This window comes from Ranitomeya imitator, chromosome 1, assembly GCF_032444005.1.
Source record: "Ranitomeya imitator isolate aRanImi1 chromosome 1, aRanImi1.pri, whole genome shotgun sequence".
NCBI classification, from domain to species: Eukaryota; Metazoa; Chordata; class Amphibia; order Anura; family Dendrobatidae; genus Ranitomeya; species Ranitomeya imitator.
This window is the reverse complement of record NC_091282.1, coordinates 10018441-10031028: the sequence shown is the minus strand read 5'-3', so window position 1 is coordinate 10031028 and position 12588 is coordinate 10018441. Positions and strand designations below refer to the sequence as shown.

The 12588-nt window shown below is 42.2% G+C and overlaps 1 protein-coding gene across 2 annotated transcripts in view; it reads right to left on the bottom strand.

Moving 5' to 3' along the window:
• Positions 1 to 1368: 1368 nt before the first annotated feature.
• The window catches only part of LOC138657417 (zinc finger protein 271-like), a 73551-nt gene continuing 62331 nt past the window's right edge, over positions 1369 to 12588 (bottom strand). For both annotated transcript variants that reach the window (XM_069745196.1, XM_069745197.1), the window contains one exon: positions 1369 to 3796. In XM_069745196.1, the coding sequence (XP_069601297.1) occupies positions 1902 to 3796 (1895 nt within the window). In that variant the 3' untranslated portion in view covers positions 1369 to 1901. The remainder of the gene's footprint in view (positions 3797 to 12588) is intronic.

The following is a 12588-nucleotide window of genomic DNA, read 5'->3' as shown; positions in this document are numbered from 1 at the left end:
GACAAAGATGGCGCCGGTGGGCGGTGCTCGCCAAGCAAGATGGGCGGGAGAAAAGCCCGCCCGAAGGAAGAAGGGGTGGAGTCGCGTCGCCGGACTAGGCTCAGAAAGAAGCCGAGGCCTAAATTAGAAACCTGGGGCCACAGATCATATAAGGTGCAGTGTGGATGCCAGCAAAGACTACCGCGCTGGCGTAGCAGTTAACCCCCGCCTGGGAAGTGATGCCCCCGGGAAAATGCTTCTCTGGTCAGAAACTAAGCTGGACCAGCATGGTAACTAAGCACCTGGAGCGCAGGCTCGATAGCAGCCGGGTCCTATCAGTCTGTGTAGTCTCCCCCCCCCCCCCGCACAGAGAACCTCAGCACAAGCAGTGGCCCTGTGACCCCAAACATGGAAAGGGGGGCTAAAATACTCACCTCCTTTATCCCACGTCGACTGATCAGAAGAACCCTGGAAAGAGAGGTACCTGATAAACCAGGGAATGAGTCGGACGTCCAGAATGAAGACCGTTGGTGGACGTTCTCGTCTCCTCCAGTCGAAAGGCTCTGGTGGGCGAGTGGGTGGGAGACGGAGCTAGGACCGGTTAGGATCTCCTAAACACGCTTCTGTGTTAGGGCTGGGGTCCTGCTGGCAGACCTATGAGGATACGGGGTGGCAGTACACGCCATACTCATAGTCTGTATTATGGGACTACAGGTATGACTGGTCACCCTGTATCCCTCCAGAAACCTGAAAGGGAACGACACACATTGAGGTAGATAAGGGTCTAGTGAAAGACCAGTGTCCACCTCCTACTGACACTAAGCTAAACTGAATATTCTACTTCCCGTCGGTAGGGTGTATACTGCAGAGGAGCCAACTTTTTTATTTGCATAGTGTGAGCCTCCTAGTGGCAGCAGCATACACCCATGGTTTCCTGTGTCCCCCAATGAGGTGATAGAGAAACAGACAATTCCACTGGTGTATGCAAGAGAAAGGAAGGCACTCACCGATCTAAAAGTTGGCAATCTTTATTCAATCTTCATATAAAAGCTTCATGGCCGGGGGAATGAGAAAAAGGAGCTCATGCGAGCAGGAACAGACGACGGCCGTTTCGCGCTGTGCTTGCACTTCCACGGGTCAGCATGTGTGAAAGAATGACAGGGGAAAGAATATACCGGCCACAATACACTACCCTCCCCCCCTCCCACACCACCGGAAATACAAAACATTAAAATTTGCACAATTAAAACCAAAATCATTACACCATCTCAAGAGTCCATAAAGCATCTGTTCCTGCTCGCATGAGCTCCTTTTTCTCACTCCCCCAGCCATGAAGCTTTTATATGAAGATTGAATAAAGATTGCCAACTTTTAAACCATAAATTTTTATTGAAGTTTGCATATATGATACAGGAAAAGAAGAAACTTTAGTATTATCATATAGTACATTGCATCATAACAAGGGGGTAACAGTCCTTCATTTATGTTCTGATAACTGGCAATAAACTTAAGACGAGTCATATAAGATTGCCAACTTTTAGATCGGTGAGTGCCTTCCTTTCTCTTGCATACACCTAAAAAATATATATTTTATTGAGCTCAGCAGCCACTATGCCACGATGTGAGCAGTTTAACGTGCTCAAGCTGGTGGAACATCCCCTTTAAACATCCAGATCATTTTTTACCCCCAAAATTTGTTTTGGATTCAATTTGCACATAAATTGTGATTCGTAACCAAAACGTTTCAGCAAAAACGTAAAGTAGTCCAATTTCTTCAACTGCCCTTAAAATACATGTACGACACTCCTGAGCTTTCCGCCGTTTGTTACATTTTATAAAACACAGTCAACATAATTAAAAATTTATTTCCTTCATGAGTTCTCTTATGTTAAACAAGATTAAATTTTTGTATAAAACATCTGTCACAGTGGACATGAATAAGGCTTCTCTCCAGTGTGAATTTTCTCATGTGTAGTAAGACTTGATTTACGTGTAAAAGATTTCCCACATTCGGAACATGAATACGGCTTCTCTCCTGTATGAATTCTCTCATGTGGAGCAAGCCTTGATTTACATCTAAAAGATTTCCCACATTCTGAACATGAATACGGCTTCTCTCCAGTGTGAATTTTCTCATGTGAAATAAGATTTGATTTAACTGTAAAAGATTTCCCACATTTGGAACATGAATATGGCTTTACTCCTGTGTGAATTCTCTCATGTGTAGCAAGACTTGATTTACATGTAAAAGATTTCCCACATTCGGAACATGAATACGGGTTTTCTCCTTTGTGATTTCTCTCATGTGTCACAAGACTTGATTTATCCGTAAAGCATTTCTCACAGTGTGAACATGAATACAGCTTCTCTACAGTGTGAATTCTCTGATGTAGAACAAGATTATATTTTTGTATAAAACGTCTCTCACACAGTGAACATGAATACGGCTTCTCTCCAGTGTGTATTCTCTCATGTGTAGTGAGACTTGATTTACGTGTAAAAAATTTCCCACATTCAGAACATGAGTACAGCTTTTCTCTTGTGTGAATTATCTGATGTTTAAGAAGTAGTGTTTTATGTGAAAAGCACATGTCACATTGTAAACATGAAAAAGGTTTCTCCCCGGTGTGAGTGGTTTGATGTACAACAAAATTTGATTCATTTTTAAAACATTTCCCACATTCTGAACATGAATACGGTTTCTCTCCTCTGTGACTTTTCTGATGAAAAACAAAATAGCTTTTACCGCTAAAAGATTTCCCACATTCTGAACATGAATACGGCTTCTCTCCAGTGTGAATTCTCTCATGTGTATCAAGAATTGATTTATATATAAATGATTTCCCACATTCTGAACATGAATATGGCTTTTCTCCTGTGTGAGTTTTCTCATGTGAAGAAAGACTTGATTTATATATAAATGTTTTCCCACATTCTGAACATGAATATGGCTTTTCTGCTGTGTGAATTTTCTGATGTGTAATAAGACTCCCTTTATTTTTAAAGCATTTTTCACATTCTGAACATGAATATGGCTTCTTTCCTGTGTGAATTTTCTGATGTTTATTAAGATACCCTTTGTCTGTAAAAGACTTCCCGCATTCTGAACATGTAAATGGCTTTTCTCCTGTGTGAATTCTCTGATGTGTAATAAGATTCCCTTTATCTGTAAAGCATTTCCCACATTCTGAACATGAATAGGGCTTCTTTCCAGTATGAATTTTCTGATGTTTAATGAGCCTCCCTTTATATGTAAAGCATTTCCCACATTCTAAACATGAATACAGGTTTTCACCAGTATGAATTCTCTGATGTATATTAAGAGTAAATTTAGCTTTAAAGGACTTCTCACATTCTGAACATGAAAATGTTTTTTTCCCCGTGTGAATTAACTGATGTTTAATAAGATTCCTTTTATTTGTGAAGGACTTCTCACATTCCGAACATGAAAATGGCTTTTCTCCTTTGTGACTTCGCTTATGCATAACAAATTGTGATTTCTTTGTAAAGCATTTCTCACATTCTGAATAGGAGTATGGCTTTTTTCCTTTGTGCTTTCTTTGTTTTGAAAACTCTGAGCTTTTAGTAAGTTGCTTGTCACACTGAAATCTTGTATCCACTTTGTCACCTGGAATTGTGGTAACAATGCGAGATTGCTCAGGAGAGGGATCCTCATGATTAGGAGAATTATAAGAAAGTGAAGTACTGTGAAGTCCAGGAGGTCCATGATGGTTAATGAGGTTTTCTCCATTAGAGTGCTTCCTGATATCTTCTTTTTCACAGTTTAGTGATAAAACGTTGTTCTCACAAGGATTTCCTATAAAGATAAAAGATAAATTGGATGTCATTTTTTCAACAACATAAAAAGGGATTTCTGTATTTATTTTATGGAGCTCACAATGCAGACAATCGTCAGTGAAAGTACCGGTAATAAGGAAGACAACTACTGTACATGCCATAACATTAACACAACGATGGATAAAGTGAAGAACACTTACAAACTGGTGACATTGGCACAAGTCAGGGGTGCCCGAGATTAGACAGCAAATAAACAGTTCTTAAAGTGAACCTGTCATCAGTAGATACCCCCTTAATGTACCACCAGTGCCATTCTCTCTCTCAAGCTTCCCATCATGCCCTTAGTGTAGAAAAGAGTCCACACAATTAAAAATGGAGCTTTAATATTTCATTGACATATGCAAATGAGATTGATTAATCACAAAAGGTGGCTGTTACGCCCGCTGCTCCGGATACTCACCTGGTTTCCTCTGCTCCCTAGCGCGACGCTGTGTGGGTCCCGCGCCGTTCCTTACTGGCGCTTCCTTGTTCCCAGTGAGTTCACAGTCCACGCATGTGCCGTAGGTGTCGGCTGTGCGTTCCACCTCTTTATGCCGGAAGGAGGTAGTGACCCGGTAGCTCCGCCCAGTCATGGCAGCCTCCATCTAGTATTTCAGGATGCCTCCTGCCTTGGTAAGCGCCTGATTATCTTTCTTGTATGCCCAATCGCCGGCATCCTTACTGGCAATTGCACTGCGCTATAGTCAGGTCCCCTTATAGCTTCTCCATGCCTTGTCCCCATTGCTGTTCCTGTTCTCTCCTGTCATTTAGCCTTCCAGTGCTCTGTCCCAGTTACTGGTTACCCTGTCCCCTTTTGTTTTACAGGGTGTGTCCTCTGTGGCATTCATCCCAGCCTCTTCCACCGCAGATCCTCAGCCTCCGTCCGGTTCCCTTCCTCCTCGCCTCTTGTTCTGCTTCCCCAAGCTCCTGACCCATCTTCCTGGCCCCTGGTACCCTTTCTCTCCCCCTGGACCCTCGTTTCATTTTGTTTGTCCACTGTGAGTCGCCACTTTGGTACCAGCAGATTGGATAATAACCCCTTTGGGCCAGCCCTTAACACTCCCTGTATAGGGGGGTGGGTTCACTTGGTTAGCTCGCCCAGGGGGCTCTAGTATCCCTACCCAGAGGGTCCACTCCAAGACGTGTAATAGTGGCTCTACATCCAGGAGCAGTCAAGCTCCATGCACCGTAATCATGTCCTTAGTATGCCTGAGGCCATGAAAGGAAATCTTAGAAGACTGCAATAGCATTGAAGGTACATTAAGGGGGTAAATCCTAATTACAAACTCCCTTTAACGAGGACCTGTTGCCTGTTAGAAAAAATAATTGAGTTAAATACCTTATCAAAATCCTTGAGCTCTGATGATTCTTCTGCTCTTTTCTGCTCAGCTCTGCGTCACTCCCTTGCAGAGATATTCACATTTGCTCTTTCTGGAGCACACTATGTGAAATCTCTGCGTTTTTCAGTCGTCTCTGGGGACATACGATTTCTCCAGCCTTCCCAGATGCTGCTAATCACAGCTTGACATCCTCAGACTGCTACATCAGATGTTCAGCTGTGATTAGCAGAATCTGAGAGGGGTGAAAGCGAATGTCCCCAGAGAAGACTCTGAAGAAAGCTCAGCTAGGCTGCAGAGTGGAGATTTCACATGGTGCACTCCAGAAAGAACAAATCTAAATATCTCTTCAATAGAGTGACGCAGTGCAAAAGAGAAAACAGCTGAAGAATCAGGAGAGCACAGGTATTTAACTCAATTTGTGGAGGAAGTGACAAGTCATCATTAAAGTTTATGTGTTGAAAGCAGGAAAAAAGGTCAAACGTCTGTCAAGGTAACTAGCTCAGCATGTCTGAAAAGTAAACTGGTTTACCCAGTATGCACAGTGGTCCATGGGAAAAAAACTACAGTAGCACAAAGCATTGAAATAGTTAATGCTGGATGGTTAGACTGCCCATGCTCCCCCTGTCCACCACTAAAAGTGCTTGTAATGGGCAAGTGAGTATCAGAATCGGACCATGGAGCAGTGTAAGATGGCCTCTTCTAATGAATCACATTGTCATTTCCATCACGAGGACTGCAGACGATTGTTTACCATTCACTATGATGCACAAACTCACCCACCAAACACCATTTGTGAAATGTACGTCAGGTATTTGGTGGGTGAATTTATTCACCATTACCTATACGCTGTTCGGTTACTGTTTGTGACTTATCTGTAGGTTATATTATGGAAAGCTCTATAATCTCCATTACTATATGGTCATAGTCATTGGGTGATCACATGCTACATCACGTGCATAAAGTACAGGGTGGGCCATTTATATGGATACACCTAAATAAAATGGGAATGGTTGGTGATATCAACTTCCTGTTTGTGGAACATTAGTATATGGGAAGAGGAAAACTTTTCAAGACGGGCGGTGACCATGGCGGCCATTTTGAAGTCGGCCATTTTGTATTCAACTTTATTTTTTCTAATGGGAAGAGGGTCACGTGACATCAATCTTATTGAGAATTTCACAAGACAAACAATGGTGTGCTTGGTTTTAGTGTAACTTTATTCTTTCATGAGTTATTTACAAGTTTCTCTTTGTTTACAGCCATCTAGGAAAATGTGCCCGCTTCAGAAGGACGTATAAGACTGCAGTATCAATATAGTAATGATTATTTTTTAACAAACAATTGTATTACAATATTGATATTGCAGTCTTATACATCCATCTGAAGCGGGCACATTTTACCGGCATTGTAATGCTGCAATATTTTTCTGCAGTGACATTTTATACGGCATTTATCATGCTATACTAATCCATTTAGCGCATACGCTAACGGAATGCGCTAACGCAATGTCCAAAAAGGGATTGCGTTTAGCGATCCCGCTAGCGCAGATGCCCGATCTGTGCTAGCGAAGAACGGACCCTGAACGTTGCAAGCAGCGTTTGAGGTCCGTCAGAAAATAATGGGACATCGCTGACGCATGCCAAAAATGGCATACGTTAGCGATGCGTTAGTTACAATGTGGTCAATGGGTGCGCTAATGGATCCGTTACATAGCATTAATTGTGCCAATTGCGCAATGTAACGGATTCCGTTAGCGGACACCCACAAATGCAATGTGAACCCAGCCTAAGACCTCAACCCCCCACCCCCTAAAAAATTGCAAAAAAAAAAATTACATTGCTATATTGATACTGCAGTCTTATAGGTCCATTTGAAGCGGGCACATTTTCCTTGCATTGTAAGGCCGGCGTCACACACAGCGTAAAACAATACGGTCCGTATATTACGGCCGTAATACGCTGAAAAGTCCCGAAAAAAGTGGTCCGTAGCTCCTCCGTAGGCAGGGTGTGTCAGCGTTTTTTGCGCATGGCATCCTCCGTATGTAATCCGTATGGCATCCGTACTGCGTGGTTTTCTCGCAGGCTAGCAAAACCAACATACCGCTATAGAAGTGATCCATGTGTCCCAAAAAGAAAAGAAAATATACAGTGGGGCAAAAAAGTATTTAGTCAGTCAGCAATAGTGCAAGTTCCACCACTTAAAAAGATGAGAGGCGTCTGTAATTTACATCATAGGTAGACCTCAACTATGGGAGACAAACTGAGAAAAAAAAATCCAGAAAATCACATTGTCTGTTTTTTTATCATTTTATTTGCATATTATGGTGGAAAATAAGTATTTGGTCAGAAACAAACAATCAAGATTTCTGGCTCTCACAGACCTGTAACTTCTTCTTTAAGAGTCTCCTCTTTCCTCCACTCATTACCTGTAGTAATGGCACCTGTTTAAACTTGTTATCAGTATAAAAAGACACCTGTGCACACCCTCAAACAGTCTGACTCCAAACTCCACTATGGTGAAGACCAAAGAGCTGTCAAAGGACACCAGAAACAAAATTGTAGCCCTGCACCAGGCTGGGAAGACTGAATCTGCAATAGCCAACCAGCTTGGAGTGAAGAAATCAACAGTGGGAGCAATAATTAGAAAATGGAAGACATACAAGACCACTGATAATCTCCCTCGATCTGGGACTCCAGGCAAAATCCCACCCCGTGGGGTCAGAATGATCACAAGAACGGTGAGCAAAAATCCCAGAACCACGCGGGGGGACCTAGTGAATGAACTGCAGAGAGCTGGGACCAATGTAACAAGGCCTACCATAAGTAACACACTACACCACCATGGACTCAGATCCTGCAGTGCCAGACGTGTCCCACTGCTTAAGCCAGTACATGTCCGGGCCCGTCTGAAGTTTGCTAGAGAGCATTTGGATGATCCAGAGGAGTTTTGGGAGAATGTCCTATGGTCTGATGAAACCAAACTGGAACTGTTTGGTAGAAACACAACTTGTCGTGTTTGGAGGAAAAAGAATACTGAGTTGCATCCATTAAACACCATACCTATTGTAAAGCATGGTGGTGGAAACATCATGCTTTGGGGCTGTTTCTCTGCAAAGGGGCCAGGACGACTGATCCGGGTACATGAAAGAATGAATGGGGCCATGTATCGTGAGATTTTGAGTGCAAACCTCCTTCCATCAGCAAGGGCATTGAAGATGAAACGTGGCTGGGTCTTTCAACATGACAATGATCCAAAGCACACCGCCAGGGCAACGAAGGAGTGGCTTCGTAAGAAGCATTTCAAGGTCCTGGAGTGGCCTAGCCAGTCTCCAGATCTCAACCCTATAGAAAACCTTTGGAGGGAGTTGAAAGTCCGTGTTGCCAAGCGAAAAGCCAAAAACATCACTGCTCTAGAGGAGATCTGCATGGAGGAATGGGCCAACATACCAACAACAGTGTGTGGCAACCTTGTGAAGACTTACAGAAAATGTTTGACCTCTGTCATTGCCAACAAAGGATATATTACAAAGTATTGAGATGAAATTTTGTTTCTGACCAAATACTTATTTTCCACCATAATATGCAAATAAAATGATAAAAAAACAGACAATGTGATTTTCTGGATTTTTTTTTCTCAGTTTGTCTCCCATAGTTGAGGTCTACCTATGATGTAAATTACAGACGCCTCTCATCTTTTTAAGTGGTGGAACTTGCACTATTGCTGACTGACTAAATACTTCTTTGCCCCACTGTATATATACTGTATATATATATATATATATATATACAGTGGGGCAAAAAAGTATTTAGTCAGTCAGCAATAGTGCAAGTTCCACCACTTAAAAAGATGAGAGGCGTCTGTAATTTACATCATAGGTAGACCTCAACTATGGGAGACAAACTGAGAAAAAAAATCCAGAAAATCACATTGTCTGTTTTTTTAACATTTTATTTGCATATTATGGTGGAAAATAAGTATTTGGTCAGAAACAAAATTTCATCTCAATACTTTGTAATATATCCTTTGTTGGCAATGACAGAGGTCAAACGTTTTCTGTAAGTCTTCACAAGGTTGCCACACACTGTTGTTGGCATGTTGGCCCATTCCTCCATGCAGATCTCCTCTAGAGCAGTGATGTTTTTGGCTTTTCGCTTGGCAACACGGATTTTCAACTCCCTCCAAAGGTTTTCTATAGGGTTGAGATCTGGAGACTGGCTAGGCCACTCCAGGACCTTGAAATGCTTCTTACGAAGCCACTCCTTCGTTGCCCTGGCGGTGTGCTTTGGATCATTGTCATGTTGAAAGACCCAGCCACGTTTCATCTTCAATGCCCTTGCTGATGGAAGGAGGTTTGCACTCAAAATCTCACGATACATGGCCCCATTCATTCTTTCATGTACCCGGATCAGTCGACCTGGCCCCTTTGCAGAGAAACAGCCCCAAAGCATGATGTTTCCACCACCATGCTTTACAGTAGGTATGGTGTTTGATGGATGCAACTCAGTATTCTTTTTCCTCCAAACACGACAAGTTGTGTTTCTACCAAACAGTTCCAGTTTGGTTTCATCAGACCATAGGACATTCTCCCAAAACTCCTCTGGATCATCCAAATGCTCTCTAGCAAACTTCAGACGGGCCCGGACATGTACTGGCTTAAGCAGTGGGACACGTCTGGCACTGCAGGATCTGAGTCCATGGTGGCGTAGTGTGTTACTTATGGTAGGCCTTGTTACATTGGTCCCAGCTCTCTGCAGTTCATTCACTAGGTCCCCCCGCGTGGTTCTGGGATTTTTGCTCACCGTTCTTGTGATCATTCTGACCCCACGGGGTGGGATTTTGCGTGGAGCCCCAGATCGAGGGAAATTATCAGTGGTCTTGTATGTCTTCCATTTTCTAATTATTGCTCCCACTGTTGATTTCTTCACTCCAAGCTGGTTGGCTATTGCAGATTCAGTCTTCCCAGCCTGGTGCAGGGCTACAATTTTGTTTCTGGTGTCCTTTGACAGCTCTTTGGTCTTCACCATAGTGGAGTTTGGAGTCAGACTGTTTGAGGGTGTGCACAGGTGTCTTTTTATACTGATAACAAGTTTAAACAGGTGCCATTACTACAGGTAATGAGTGGAGGAAAGAGGAGACTCTTAAAGAAGAAGTTACAGGTCTGTGAGAGCCAGAAATCTTGATTGTTTGTTTCTGACCAAATACTTATTTTCCACCATAATATGCAAATAAATTGTTAAAAAAACAGACAATGTGATTTTCTGGATTTTTTTTTCTCAGTTTGTCTCCCATAGTTGAGGTCTACCTATGATGTAAATTACAGACGCCTCTCATCTTTTTAAGTGGTGGAACTTGCACTATTGCTGACTGACTAAATACTTTTTTGCCCCACTGTATATATATATATATATATATATATATATATATATATATGTCAGTAGACACATATATTAGAGAGAAAAGCCGGTAATTCAGTGCGGTGTACAGTAAAATCACACTGACAGCTTACAGTAGAATAGGTAGAATAAATGTGTACACACAGAATAGGTATATATATATATATATATATATATATATATATATATATATATATATATATATATATGTCAGTGAGACACATATATGTATATATATTAATATTTATTCCAGCGCTATACAGCTTGAAAGCCGGTAATTCAATTACCGGCTTTTTCTTTCTCCTTCCTAAAACCCGACATGATTTGAGACATGGTTTACATACAGTAAACCATGTCTTCTCTCCATTTTTTTTGCAGATTCCACACTACTAATGTCAGTAGTGTGTATCTGCAAAATTTGGCCGTTCTAGCTCTCAAAATAAAGGGTTAAATGGCGGAAAAAATTGGCGTGGGCTCCCGCGCAATTTTCTCAGCCAGAGTAGTAAAGCCAGTGACTGAGGGCAGATATTAATAGCCTGGAGAGGGTCCACGGTTATTGGCCCCCCCCCCCTGGCTAAAAATATCTGCCCCCAGCCACCCCAGAAAAGGCACATCTGGAAGATGCGCCTATTCTGGCACTTGGCCACTCTCTTCCCATTCCCGTGTAGCGGTGGGATATGGGGTAATGAAGGGTTAATGCCACCTTGCTATTGTAAGGTGACATTAAGCCTAATTAATAATGGAGAGGCGTCAATTATGACACCTATCCATTATTAATCCAATTGTAGTGAAGGGTTAAATAAAACACAAACACATTATTTAAAATTATTTTAATGAAATAAAAACAATGGTTGTTGCAGTATTTTATTCAACGCCAAATCCAGTCACTGAAGACCCTCGTTCTGTGAGTAAAAAAACATAATAAACCAACAATATACTTACCCTCCGCAGATCTGTAACGTCCAACGATGTAAATCCTTCTGAAGGGGTTAAAACATTTTGCAGCAAGGAGCTGTGCTAATGCAGGCTGCTCCTCGCTGCAAAACCCCAGGGAATGAGGCTAAAAATAGATCAATGATCTATATTTAGCTTCATTTGCGGTGAGGCGCCCTCTGCTGGCTGTTCATAGATCGTGGGAAATTATCTAGAAAGCCAGGGAGCTTTCTAGGTAATTTCCCACGATCTATGAACAGCCAGCAGAGGGCGCCTCACCGCAAATGAAGCTAAATATAGATCATTGATCTATTTTTAGCCTCATTCCCTGGGGTTTTGCAGCGAGGAGCAGCCTGCATTAGCACAGCTCCTTGCTGCAAAATGTTTTAACCCCTTCAGAAGGATTTACATCGTTGGACGTTACAGATCTGCGGAGGGTAAGTATATTGTTGGTTTATTATGTTTTTTTACTCACAGAACGAGGGTCTTCAGTGACTGGATTGGGCGTTGAATAAAATACTGCAACAACCATTGTTTTTATTTCATTAAAATAATTTTAAATAATGTGTTTGTGTTTTATTTAACCCTTCACTACAATTGGATTAATAATGGATAGGTGTCATAATTGACGCCTCTCCATTATTAATTAGGCTTAATGTCACCTTACAATAGCAAGGTGGCATTAACCCTTCATTACCCCATATCCCACCGCTACACGGGAATGGGAAGAGAGTGGCCAAGTGCCAGAATAGGCGCATCTTCCAGATGTGCCTTTTCTGGGGTGGCTGGGGGCAGATATTTTTTTAGCCAGGGGGGGGCCAATAACCGTGGACCCTCTCCAGGCTATTAATATCTGCCCTCAGTCACTGGCTTTACTACTCTGGCGGAGAAAATTGCGCGGGAGCCCACGCCAATTTTTTCCGCCATTTAACCCTTTATTTTAAGAGCTAGAACGGCCAAATTTTGCAGATACACACTACTGACATTAGTAGTGTGGAATCTGCAAAAAAAATGGAGAGAAGACATGGTTTACTGTATGTAAACCATGTCTCAAATCATGTCGGGTTTTAGGAAGGAGAAAGAAAAAGCCGGTAATTGAATTACCG